Consider the following 12,374-nt stretch of genomic DNA (forward strand, 5'->3'; position numbering starts at 1 on the left):
CATGCAGAAGCAGCATGGCTGAGCTGGCTATTGGTCAGGTAAGGGCTCAAATATGTTTCCTGCAACTTGCTCCAGCACAGTTCAGCCTGGAAAAAAGGCATTTTTCCAAGTGTAGGGGAGTCAAGCTCCAATAAATGTCAGCTGAGCCTGGTGCCTGCTCCCCTGCATGAAGCCTCAGCAAGGCACCAGGGCTTCCTGTCAGCAGGAGGGGAAGACAGATCAGAGTTACTGGAAGAATATGTGACTGAAGGCTGAGCACAGGGTTGGTGGTGCTTTGCATGGCTCCTCCATGACATCCAGGCTGGCTGTGGCAGTGTAAACTAACTGTTTGTTTTGCATCAGGCTTTATGCCAGTGCCAGCCCCCTTCTTGCCTTTGGGGTGATTACAGCTGTTGCTGTATGTTTCCCCTCCTCCTTTTTTTTCCCAATAGCAATTAAGTCTGCAAAAGTAGCTACTCTATTCCAGCACCATAAGCAGGTAGTGATGGTTGCCTGCAGCTAACAAGACAAACTAAGGGGCGCCTGCAGAGCCACAGTAAGGCCCCTGTGGTTGTGAGACAGGACATAACATAAACTGAGGCCACAGCCATGCTGTGCTTCCAGTTGAGCCTGTGGTGGAGTTGCTGTGCTTGTAGTCAGCATCTAGATGGGGCAGGTGATATATCTATCTTATGTGGGACAGAAACAGAAGTACAGCCTTTGCACTTACACAGCATCCTTCTGCTAGGCTCAGGGTGCCTGTAAACTGGCCCTTAAGGCATAAGTCTCCACCCCTTGCCCTGATCCCCAGCCTCAGGGAGAAGGGGACTTGGGTTTGGGAGCCATGTTTTTTTCTTCCATCAGACTCCATTAAGAAAAAGTCAAGTTAAGCAGTTTATTAACATTTAAAATACTGTACAGTGTGTAAACTACATATCCCCCTCCCCACAACAACCCAGTGCTCTCAGCGGATGCTCTGGTGAATAATACTGCTTTTGGCACAGTTTGCCTTCTCTTTCTCCTTCTTCTTTATGGGGTCCATCTCAAAACAGCGCCAGAGCCGCAGTGTTTCATCAGCAGCTGCTGAGGCCACTGTTGTACCATCAGGGCTCATGGTCAGGTTCAAGATTCTGGCAGTATGACCTGAGGAGGAGGAGGAGTGTGCAGTCAGGGGTGAGCTGATCAGCACACGCACATTTACTTCGGTATGCTCCCATGAGTCCTGCCAGCTTGCATAGCTGTCTCCCACTGGTTGTGGCAGCATGATTTCAGACCCCAAGCATACACTTGGAACAATAGTATTTCTTCCACAGCCTGTGGGCATGCTTTACTTCAAGCAGCATGCTCCTGGATACTCTCCTGTATCAGTGATGCTGCAGGCTCAAACCAAGGAGTGCAGCTGCCTTCAACCTCTTAACAGCCCTCCCTCACCCAGGCCCTGTCCACCTACCTTGCAGCTCAGCAACCTTGGTCATGGTTGGATACTTCCACAGAACCAGCTGATTCTGTGCAAAGCCATGGCCTGAAATGAACTCCTTGTAGTTTGTTGACCACAGGATAGAACAGACCTGAAAAGAGGCAGTAACACAGTTAAGACAAGCCGCTTGTGCTGATGCTCACCACTCGGAGGTGAGCATGGTCCCCTCCTTTCCCATGCCTCTGGGCCTGAGGAGCCAGCAGCTCTGTGTAGGTGTGCTGCCAGAAGGTGTTTGTCTCCAAGCTGATGTTTGTCTCTCACCTGGGAATGGGCATCAACAGTACTGAGGCAGGCGCCAGAACACACGTTCCAGATGCGGATATGTCTGTCACTAGTGCCACCTCCAGTGGCTAGAACATTCATCTGCCATGGGCACCACGCCACAGCCTGAGAGAGAAGAGTTCATTTTAAGACATACAAGAGGCAACCTGCACCAGCCAGTGCTACATGTCTGCCTTGCACACAGATATCTGCCCATGGCAGCAGCCCTGTGCTCACCTTGACAGCACCCTGGTGCTGGGTGAAGGTCTGTACAGGAGCAAAGTCTCCACCCCCACCTTGGGTGCATGGCCAGACGTTCACCAGATTGTCATTGCCACCACTGGCCAGGTAGCGGCCATCTAGAGACCATTTGAGTCCACACACCTCCTGTGTGTGGCCAGCAAGGGTGGCGACATGATGCTCAGCCACTCGGACATCATGGTGATGGATGTGCCCAGTCCGTGCGCCACTGCAGAGAGAAGAAAAGGCTTGCAGGGTTAGGCTGACACATTTTCACCCAAATCCATTTTTGTTGTTGCAAGACTGCTGTACCTGCCCACTGGGTTTTTCAACCCGTGTTACCAGCAACACTGGTCTGTTGGTGTGAGTGAAACACCCACACAAGCTCCTTACAACTTCAGCACAAAGTGCAATACAGGAAAGAGGCTTTCTCACAGTCCCAACAGATAAGGCTGAGCAAGAATCTCAAGGCAGGACAGAAACTTCTCTCTGCTATTCATAACCCACACCATGGATAGATTGAGGGACAGGAGTTTGCAACACCTGGAAACTGTCCTTCACCCACTGCTTTACCTGGAGAGGATGTAGCTGTTCCAGCTGAGGGTTCCCACACGGGCACAATGGCTGGTCATGTTTCGGAGACGTTTCTGCTGCTGAATGTCCCATAGCTAGAGATGCAAAGCAAAAACTTCTTCAGAGGAAATCCTGTTGCTATGCCCTAGGAACCTCACTGCACAGGGTCTGGTATTCAGCCTTCTCAGTAAGGGAAGAGAGAAAATGTGTATCTCATGGCTATAGCACAGAAGATAACACTACTTATCAGAAAACCCCCAAATCAAACCCTGCCTCGCACACTGCACTTGGCTGGGGCAGTTCCACCCCACACCAGGGAAGACAAGTCAGGTGCATGGCATCCTTCCTCTGGCAGCCAAGGTTTTGTCCCCAGGCCCCACAGTTCTGTCAATCCCTAGAAAACACCTCTAGTTTTACTCCTGCATTCACCTGGACCTCAGCACTACTTGTGCCAACAGCAAGGTAGTTTCCTTCTTTAATCCATGACACAGAGGAAATGTAAACATCTGGATGCTCCATCTGCAGCAGCTGGATAATCTCCCCAGAAGCGTGATTCCACAGATAAACAGAGTTGTCCAGAGCCACTGCCAGGAAGTTCTGGGAGCTCCAGTCTATGAGATTCAGATCTACGATTTGAAAGAGCAATGCAGGTCACACCATGCTTACCTAGAGAGCCCTGCCCTTCACCCGTGCTGATGCAGCAGGTGTGTGTGTGCACATGTGCACGCACACACATACAGGTAAGGGGCAGCCTTCCGAGTGTCACTATGCCCAGCTCAGGGGCTCAGGTACCTGCTCCAAGTCATCTACACAGTGGCCTAGACCACTGTTCCTGTAAGGCTACACAGGGACACTCCAGAAGTGGTCTGTGCTAGCCTGGTTACATAAAATAATAAAACCAGCCCAGTTACACTGTCCTAGGAACAGCACTCCAGTGCAGAATGCTCTGGATGCCCAGCACTCAACCCTGCAGCCTACTTACAGTAGTCATTGCGGATCTCCGGTGCATCCAAGATCCGGTCTGGCATTGAGGGAATGTATCTGCTATTCTTCCTGCTGGATCCAGGTGTCATTTTCTGACTGTAGAGCACTTTCAGGTTATTCTGATATCCTGTGTGCAAAGGAACAGGTTTGTTAACCTGAGTTAGTATCCTCCCAGCTGAGTGCTGCTCACCCAACTAGGAATCCCTTGGAGTGAAAATAAAGTCCTAAGAGAAATTCTCTCTAGAGCGCAGCTAACATCACTGGCAGTGTGAACTGCTGAACCAGGCTGAGCTACAATTTCCTCATTCATGGAAACAAATTTAACAAACACTTGGGTTTTTGTATCCCATTATCTTTAGTTACAGTTTAAGCTGGAAAGTAGCATAGAGTTTGATGCTCTTACAGACTTCATGAAGGTTCGCAACCTGCAGTACAGGTGAGCAACTGGCAGTCATAGCAACTTTCCTAAATAAATTCACTGTAACTGTTATGCCCTCCCACAACCTCAGGAACCCTAAGAAAGGAGACTCCAGCCTGTACAGCTCTCAGAAACCAGTTGATTTCTCCTGTGACCACACACAGAGGCTCTGTGTTGCTGTTCCCCTGACCTGATCTCCCCCACTGATTCAGCTCACACAGATCCTGTATCATACCTTCTGGAGCATTCTGTGGTTTTCCACTGAGACGGAGGATCTTTGCCTCTTCTACATCAAAGCCATTCAGATTCACTGCCCAGGCTTTCTGTTGCTCCTACAGAGACAAATCACCCTCAGTGCAATGCATTTAAAACAACTCCCACACTGCAATTAAAACAGACACCCAAGTCCCCTTCTCTTAGAATCAGGAGGTGTTCAACCATGCTGCAAGGGTCAGCCATACACAGGCAGGTCAAAGCAGTTTTTCCTCAGACTTTCACACATTGTCCTGCTCACATTTTCATACAATGGCAAATTCAGTGTCATTGCCAGTGGGAAAAGCCACAGCACAACCAAATGCTTCATAAACAGATTTCAGAACACAGTGTAAAACATTCCAGAAGTGTTCCCTGTGTAGACATTGTCCTAGAATAGCTACTACCAGCAGTTTCACTTTGCATAGGCTCACAGCTTTGTGTTTTTGTTGCCTGCTATATTTTAAAGCCTTATTAGTCAAAAGCTAAATTTCGCTACCAGAGGCAGCATAGGATAGAGTGCATGGCAGTCTCTACAGCTTCAATCTCATCCTAGGCTCCTGAAGCCCAGAGTTGCAAGTAGTGATGGCTGGGGCCTGTCAGCCCCATGTGCCCAGTGAATAGAACCTATAGTTTACTCCTCTGTAAAGGGGCAGGAAGAATTAGTGGTTGTTAAAGTAATTGTAACTTAGCAACATTCTCACCTTCTTGGTAGGGGATTCCTCTGCAGGTTCATTCTCTTTGGTTAGGAGGAAATTTGCCATCTCCATCTGCATAGCGCTGCGGTTAGGAATGTAGCGATCACCCCCAGCCTTTGTGGGGGTGCTTTGAATTTTGGATCCAGATTTACCTGCAGTTGCATACAAAAATATAGTCTTACAGCTATTTAACAGCCTGTATTAGAGCTTTCACGAGAGCAAACCCAGCACTCTTCCACAACGCACCCACCAGACAAGTAGGACTCAGATCTCATGCCACCCAGGCACAACTAACTTTTATTTTCCTCCCTGCCACCAAGCTGTGGTTAGGGACTGTCTGGAGCAACTCCTTGGGTCTAGTGCAACAATTCCAGAGTCCAAAGATAAGGGGAGGATACAAAAACAGTTACAGGACGTAAAGCTGTCAGCTGACATTCCCGCCCACACTTGCCCCAGCACGCAGCTGTGCCAGCAAGGCTCAGCTGGGGATCAGCAGTTCGCCGGCCCCAGTTCTCAGAGCTCTGCCCCTCATGCTGGGAAGGAGGTGGGCGATTGTCAGGAGCACAGCCCACCTCCTCCTGCTTCACCAGCAAGCCGGTAGGGCAGCGTGGCAGGGAGCACAGAGCCCCATGGCTACAAGCAAGCAACCTGGGCGAGGCTCCCGCACTCAACCTCTGCCGCTGGGGGCCGGCGCTCACCGGGTGTCTTGGACGGCGTTTTGCTGGAACTGTGGGAGCGATTGGCCGGCTTCATGGGCGACACTCCGACGGGGCTGGGCCCGGGGCCGCTCTCCTTGGCCTTGCGCTGCCATCGCGCAGGCGGCGCGTTCGGGATCGGCGTGTCCAGCTTCAGCAGCCCGTGCAGGTCCGCCTCGAACAGGAACTGCGCCATGGTCCTGCGGGCGGGCGGCGTCAGCCGTGCCCACCGGCCGGGCTGCAGCCTGCTCCGACAGGCCCCGCCGGCCTCCCCACCACCGGACCTTCCAAGCCCTCCGGCCGCTCCTCCCCACCACCCAACACCCTCCACTCTCCCCAACCGCTCCTCGGGGACACTTTCCATCAGCCGACACACCCTCCCTCCGCTCCTCAGGGATCCTTTCTATCAGCCGACACCCCTTCCAGCCGCTCTTTGGGGCTCTCTCCGATAAGCGACATTCTCCCTTTCCCTCGTCCGCTGGACCACGGCCTCCCCTCTCGAGACCGCGCCTCAAAGCTGCCTCCCCGAGCGCCCCGGCCCTATGGCACGCTCACCTCCGCCGCGCCGCCGCCGCTCGCCCGCCCCGCCTGCGCCGCAGCATTTTAAACGGCGCGCGGACGGGGCCCCGGTTGGCCGCTTCAAACCCAACGGCCGCGCGCTGCCGGGCGACGGCCGCGCGACGCAACGCGATTGGCTGAGCGGTGGGACGGGGCGGGGCGCTCCGCGCGTGCAATTAAGGGGCGGGACCGGGGGCGGGGCGTCCTTGTTGGGGCGGGGCGATCCGGGCCGGGGGCGGGGCGGCGAAGGAGGGAGCAGGCGGGCGCTTGGGCAGGAACGAGAGTTTATGGCGGGGTGGGGGCGGTCGTGGCTCCCCGCGGCTCCCAGCCGCTCATGAGCAGGTAGGACTGGTTGGCGATGTCGGTGCTGGACAGGCGGCCCCCAGCGTTCTCCGGCGGCGGGCCCGCCTCGCGCCGCGGGCCGGGCAGTACCTCCAGCAGGCAGGGCAGGACGGCCTCCTCCGGCGGCTGCTTGTCGAAGGCGCTGGCCTGGGGGGACACGGAGTGGACACGGTAGGGGCTGCCCTTCGAGCTGCCCTCGGGGGAAGCTGAGCCGTCCTGCCCTACCCCCTCACCTGGCCGTGCTTGCTGCTTTCCTGGAGGAAGCTGCCCAGAGCACGGTGCAGGTCAGGAACGGGCGGCCAGAGTTTCTGTTTCACGTTGCTGGGTACAGAGGAAGGGGCATCGAAGGTACTCTCAGACTTGGGGTGCCCTAATGCCCCGTGCAAGGTGCCCAGGCTTGGTGCTGGACTCTCCCGCTTGCCCCCGGCACAGCCCTTTACCTGTAGAGGGAGGGGAAGGTGCACCGCAGCCCCAGGAGCACTGCTGAGAGGAGCAGCGGCACCACCGTAACACTGGGGATGAGCCAGCCTGCATCGGAGGAGGAACGCTGGAACTGTAGCCCTTTCCAGACCCACCACCTCTGAGCCCTTCGCAGCACTCTGCCCGGTGCTCCCCACCCCATTTCCAGCACTCTCCGTCTCTTGCCGTCAGCCGTGTGGCTCCTCTGGGCGCAGCCTCCAGCCCTGTTCCTTACCCGCATCAGACACGGCATCAACCACAACAGGTTTGGACCAGGCGCTCCAGCTGCCCTGGTACCACGGCCCGCTGGGCTGGGCCCGCACCTGGGCGTGGTAGCGGGTGCCTGGCCGCAGGTCCAGGACTTCTTTCCTAGCTGCTCGTGGAACCTGCAGGACCTGCGGGGCCGAGCCGAGCTGGAGGCATGGCTGCTGTGGGGCGGCACCCAAGGGGCAGGTCCCGGTTTGCCTGGCCCCGTGCCTGCCGTGTGTCAGCAGTGGAGGTGGGCAGGGCTGCTCGGGGTATCCTCCCAGGCCTTACCTTCCAGTCATGGCTGCTCTCCATGGCATAGCGGACCTGGTAGTCCAGCTGCTCTGCCAGCAGCTCCAGGGGCGGCAGCCACTGCAGGCTCAGCCGGCCCTGCGACACTGTTGCCTGCATAAACTGTGGGGCATCTGTGAGCACTGTTGGTGTTGGGGACAGTCATGTGTCGCTCCTGTGAAATGGGACATGGGACACTGTGTCCCCTGTGAGCCAGGCAGGGGCTGTGGTGGCACTGGGACTCACCAGCCTGGTGCAGCCAAAAGGGCTCCTTGAAGTAGCTGAGTGTAGGCAGCATGTGGGTCCGGGTGACATTCACCAGGATGGAGATGGCACTGCCAGCCTTGGGCTGGAAGGTGCAAGCATGAGTGCCCTGTGCCCCCCTGCTCACCTCCTCGCACTGTTGCCATGCATCTTCCCTGTGGGAGGAGTGGGGAGCCAGTCAGTCCCACCAAAGCATACCCACAGCATTCCTGCAGCATACAGCCAGCATTCCTCCTGCACTTGCCCAGGAAAGCTACTGCTGCTTGTAGTCGGAGGTGCAATGTGGCCAGGAGAGGCGGTGAGGAGGTATGAGATTGGTGGTCGTAGGGCAGAGCAGGGCATGGGCAAGGGGCCCAGTGTGGGATATTGGGACGCAGCAGGACCAGTGGTCCCTGGGATGTGCCTGTCTGAGTGCCATATGACTGCTATGCCCCTTACCTTGTGCCAGCCCCGCTTGGAGGTGGCCGGTAGAAGAGCTGGTGGGAGCTGTGGGGCTCTGCAGGGTCCCAGCTCCACTCGCAGCGCACGTGCTGCAGGTCAGGGGTACTGCAGCACAGCCCAATGTCTCCTGGGGAGGCGAGAGCCAGGGCAGGGAGGGGGCTGCTTCCCCTTGGCCCCCCAAAACTTGGGTGTTGCATCTCGCCTACAACAGGACCCCCACCCCCTGCAGCCCGAGGTGTGGGTGCCTCCCTGCTGTTGCTGCCAGCACCCCTGCAGAGGGGATGGCTGCTCACCAGAGGAGTGGGGTGTCTCGGCAGCCACTGCCTGTGACCAGGGCCCCCAGACGCCGTCCATGGAGGTACCGTCAGGCTTGCTGCGCACCTGGATGTGGTACCTCATCCCTGGCTGCAGGTCCCGGAGCACCACCCAAGTGTTGGCCTGGACCAGCCTCTGCAGGAGAGGGGCCAAGCTGAGGAGTAACTGCAGGCCTCAAACCCCCCTGCCCATCCCTGACCCCTCCGTGTACCTGCCCCAGTCCCGGGGAGGCTGCCCCGGCCCTGGGTGTGTGGGTGCTGACAGTTGACTGAATGGAGAGCTCCCCAGCTTGCTGCTCACTGGGGTTCAATGTGGTGCTGCCAGGCATCCCTGGGGAGCTGGCAGGACAGCACTGCACTTCATAGAGGAAGAAGTTCGGGAAGTCAGCAAGTGGTGGCTGCCACGACACACAGAGCTGCCCCGCAGCCCCAGCCCAGCGGGCAGTGATGTTTACTGGGGGAGCAATGAGACCTGCAGAGAACATGCCAGGGTGTTAGTCCTCCTGCAGCAGCTCCGGTCCAGGCAATGCCTGGTCCTGCTAGGGGACACATGAAAGTCCCCCCCAGGGCTGCCTCTGTGCATGCAGGGCTCAAGGTGTTGCCAGCCCCTGTGGCAGGCAGGTCAGGGGACCCACATCTGGGGACTGTCCTGTTGTCACAGGGCATTGCCCAGTCAAAGGGACTCACCCACTGCATCCACGCTGAGCTCCCGCCAATACTTTGTGTGGTTTGTGGTGGCATCCAGGATGTGGAGGTGGAGCTGGGTGAAGAGCCGCACATCCTGGCTGGGGAAGACGCAGACATGTCGTTTCCTGCCAGCCCCATGGTGCCACGTGGAGACCACGCATTCTGTGGGCACATCCCTGAGGAATGGAGAGTAGGGTCTTGCAGCACCTCACACCTCCTGCCTTGGGCCAAGCTTGAGGAGAGGCAATGTGGGGCACAGCACCGAGACCTCGGTGTCACCAGCTCCTTTCCCGTGCCATAATCCACTGTAGGGCACCATCCCCATGGGACTGAGGGACAGCCAAGGCCTCAGCCCTGCTGCAGGGTGTGCAGTGGCTGCTGTATAGCTCCTTTGGGCTCTCCATCTCTCCTTGCAGCTTGGAGCCACTGGGATTGCCCAGATTGCTGTGACACCCTGGCCCTGCTGCTCTCTGTGCAGCAAGGAGGAGGCTGGGCTGTGTCCCCACTATCTCCTACCTGCTGTACCAGTAGTAGAAGTGGCACATCCCAGTTGTTGTCTCCTCTTCGTCCCAGAAGCAGGTGAGGTCCTCGAAGGAGCGGGAGAAACAGAGGATGTCCTCGGACACGCCTGCTAGCAGTGCAGCGTCTGGGAGGAGTGTGGCCATGAAGGAGCCCCTGGGCACAAACCCATCCCCATCTCACCTGCTTCCACCTCAGGCACGCAGGGCAGCCTGAGCATGGCCGTGGCACAGGTGCTCTCCACCAGCTTGGCACACTGGGGAGGGATATGGCACCCATGCTAGCTGCTGGCTTGCACTGGGGTCCTGGTTGGTGCAGGGCTCCCCGCGGCCCCACCACGCCCCCTCCTCAGTACACGAGGTCCTTGAGGACAAACAAACATCCCGAAATAGCCCTGCGGTCGGAGGGGAGCTCAGAGCCCAGCGATCGGGGGAAGCACCCCTGCCCTGCTCATGCCGGAAGGTGCGCGGAAGTGAGATAAGGAGGAGCAGCACCCGAGGGAAAGGGAAAGGGCCTGAGGGCTGGTGTGGGGGCATGTGATCCTGAGCCAGGGGGCTGCCCAAACCCCTGCCCAGAGACTGCCCTGGGGACATGTTTGTCCCCCTCAGTAATCCGTGCTCCCTGTCATTACATGGACAAACTGGAGCATCACACCCTGCAGGATTTCTATCCAAAGCACTGGTAGCTCTGCTGACATATGGGTGTCTTCCTTTGTTGTCTTGGAAGAGGGGACAGCCTCAAGATGCAGATGTGTAATGCACAGGGGTGGTCTTGCTGTCCCCAGCATTGCTTCAGCAGTCCCTTCACCCTCACTCCCTCTGTGATCTGCTCCAGCCCTCTTCCTCCTCCTTTTCCTACTGGCATTTGCTGCCTTCCCCAGGGGTTGCCCTCAGCTGTGGGACCCCACAAGCCCACTGCCAATGTCTGCTGCATTTGCTGAGTGCATCCATTCTCTGCTACACACCCACTGCTCTGCCAATTGAGCCCATCTTGGGCAAAGAATAAGTCACAGTTCCCAGGTATTCTTGCCACCTTCTTGGTGTCCTTCTGCTTGCCCTGTCCCTTCTCTTGCTCTGTCACCCCCCAGCCCTGTTCCTCATTTCCCAGCCCCGTGTTGCCTTCTTCCCCATGCCCATTGTCCCATCTCTGCCACAGCCACCCCACCTGTTCTCTTTTTACCCCCATTACCCAACCCCAGGCCTCATGCTGGCTCCATGACCTCACCCAGCTCCGAGTACGAGGAGATGAAATGGCCAGGTCCCAGCAGCTCGGTGGCACAGGGACCCGTGGCACCAGTGGGAGGCCACCCTGTCCTATGGGCTATCAGAGCATCTTTGCTGACCACAGCCCATTTCTTAGGAAGGGCAGCTGCCCAGCTCTGCAGCCCACACCAGCCATGCCTGGGCAGTGCTGCCAAGCCAGCGGAGGGCTCAAGGCACAATGATTTTGCAGAGGCTGTGGGCAGAGTCCAACCCTGACCCTCGTCCCACTGTCCCTATGGGGGTGACTCAAAATGTGCTCCCAAGTCTGTCCTGGCTAGAGACCTGGGGTGGGGCTAGAGAGACAAGCAGGAGATCAACAGGGTTTTATTCAATTAATGCTTTTTATGGTGTTACAGAAAGTTCTAAAGGGGCTGGGAGGTGCTTAAAGAATGCATGGAGAAGCCTGAAATGAGACAAAGTTGGGGAGTGGCTCTGGCAGGTGCAGTGCACCAGACTCGAGCCAGTGAGCCAGACTGGGGCCAGCTATCAGCTGAGAGTGTCCAGCAGGACAGCAAGATCATGCCAAGGCTGGTGCAGGAGCACTGAGGTTGGCCTGGAAGTGCCACTGCATTGCCCATGGTGCAGAACTGTGGCGTCAGATGTTGAGTCTTGTTCAAACCCTCATCATATCATAACAGAACTTTTGATGAGGAATCCCTCTGCTACCTGAGTAGGACTGGGAGCACCAGGTTGCCATCCTCAGGGGCAACCCATGGGCAGCCAAGCTCTGCTTGCAGAGAGTATGGATGTTCCTTTACTCCAAGCATCTCAGGGTGTCCCACAGGTGAGAAGGGCACTCCGTTGCTTATCCTGAACATTCCCTGCACACCCTCCTGGAATGCCCCCTTCCCAATCCCATAGATTTTGGCTGCTCTGAGGTATTCGCTGCCCACACCTGGCATTCTAGCTCCTCTCTGGCCCATCCTTTGGGGGAGAAAATAGCCCCAAGGACCTACCTTGGGATGTCACTGGCTCAGGGGCTGATGATGGGCTGCGGAGGCTGAGCAGGATGGTAGGGAGCAGTGAGAGCTGCCAGCCCTGGCACAGGCAGGCTGCCATCCTGCAGCCTGTGTGCCGGAGCCACATGTGCCGCACTCAGCCCTTCCAAGTGTCCTGGGAGCTGCTGCGGCTCCTCCAGGCGATACCTTTATCTGGGAAGTGGTGGCTACGCAGCTCAGGAAGCCTGGCTGGGGGCTCCCCCCGCCCCATCACCAGCACTTCCCTGTGCCTGAAACCACAATGCCGCCGGCCGCAGTGCCAAGAGAGACTGCTCCTATCAGATAGGTGGCATGTCCTGCCCTTGTGGCTACTGGCATGCTGGGAGGATGGGGTAGGAAGAAAAACAACCCCGAGAAACTAGGGAGGCCCCTGTGTGGGGCAGGGCAGGCTGTTGGGGCTGCTGCCACATGGGAGC

At 57.0% G+C, this 12,374-nt stretch overlaps 2 protein-coding genes across 6 annotated transcripts; both read right to left on the bottom strand.

Annotated features, from left to right (window-relative positions):
- Positions 1-860: 860 nt before the first annotated feature.
- CDC20 (cell division cycle 20) lies at positions 861-6,228 on the bottom strand. Of its 2 annotated transcripts, none has more exons than XM_053951008.1 (11): positions 6,133-6,228; positions 5,581-5,777; positions 4,889-5,034; positions 4,168-4,264; positions 3,513-3,641; positions 2,960-3,156; positions 2,531-2,625; positions 1,955-2,186; positions 1,718-1,843; positions 1,430-1,547; positions 861-1,122 (listed from the first exon to the last, which is right to left on the bottom strand). In XM_053951008.1, exons 1-11 carry the CDS (start codon positions 6,177-6,179, stop codon positions 944-946), a joined length of 1,563 nt encoding a protein of 520 aa, XP_053806983.1. In that variant the 5' UTR covers positions 6,180-6,228; the 3' UTR covers positions 861-943. The 2 variants fall into 2 exon arrangements, with proteins under 2 accessions (XP_053806983.1, XP_053806984.1); XM_053951009.1 differs by lacking the exon at positions 6,133-6,228 and adding an exon at positions 5,954-6,118.
- Positions 6,229-6,390: 162 nt separating this feature from the next.
- On the bottom strand, positions 6,391-12,124 carry MPL (MPL proto-oncogene, thrombopoietin receptor). Of its 4 annotated transcripts, none has more exons than XM_053950325.1 (12): positions 11,917-12,124; positions 9,696-9,807; positions 9,180-9,355; positions 8,705-8,964; positions 8,472-8,628; positions 8,176-8,305; positions 7,720-7,892; positions 7,474-7,616; positions 7,172-7,331; positions 6,918-7,005; positions 6,711-6,798; positions 6,391-6,624 (listed from the first exon to the last, which is right to left on the bottom strand). In XM_053950325.1, exons 1-12 carry the CDS (start codon positions 12,044-12,046, stop codon positions 6,421-6,423), a joined length of 1,821 nt encoding a protein of 606 aa, XP_053806300.1. In that variant the 5' UTR covers positions 12,047-12,124; the 3' UTR covers positions 6,391-6,420. The 4 variants fall into 4 exon arrangements, with proteins under 4 accessions (XP_053806300.1, XP_053806299.1, XP_053806301.1 ...); XM_053950324.1 differs by having other exon boundaries at positions 9,696-9,825; XM_053950326.1 differs by having other exon boundaries at positions 9,696-9,854; positions 11,917-11,954.
- Positions 12,125-12,374: the final 250 nt, after the last annotated feature.

The sequence above is a fragment of the Vidua chalybeata genome, chromosome 9 (assembly GCF_026979565.1).
Source record: "Vidua chalybeata isolate OUT-0048 chromosome 9, bVidCha1 merged haplotype, whole genome shotgun sequence".
In the NCBI taxonomy this organism is placed as follows: domain Eukaryota; kingdom Metazoa; phylum Chordata; class Aves; order Passeriformes; family Viduidae; genus Vidua; species Vidua chalybeata.

Coding starts and splice junctions, on each gene's coding strand:
- CDC20 (XM_053951008.1), bottom strand. CDS start 6,179: ATGCTGCGGCGCAGGCGGGGCGGGCGAGCGGCGGCGGCGCGGCGGAG. Junction 3,157..3,512: donor GGAGATCCGCAATGACTACT/GTAAGTAGGCTG, acceptor TTCAAATCGTAG/ATCTGAATCTCATAGACTGG. Junction 1,844..1,954: donor AGCACCAGGGTGCTGTCAAG/GTGAGCACAGGG, acceptor CTTCTCTCTCAG/GCTGTGGCGTGGTGCCCATG.
- MPL (XM_053950324.1), bottom strand. CDS start 12,046: ATGTGGCTCCGGCACACAGGCTGCAGGATGGCAGCCTGCCTGTGCCAG. Junction 9,826..11,916: donor TGAGCCAGTGACATCCCAAG/GTAGGTCCTTGG, acceptor CACTCCTCCCAG/ACGCTGCACTGCTAGCAGGC. Junction 7,332..7,473: donor AGAGCAGCCATGACTGGAAG/GTAAGGCCTGGG, acceptor TCGGCCCCGCAG/GTCCTGCAGGTTCCACGAGC.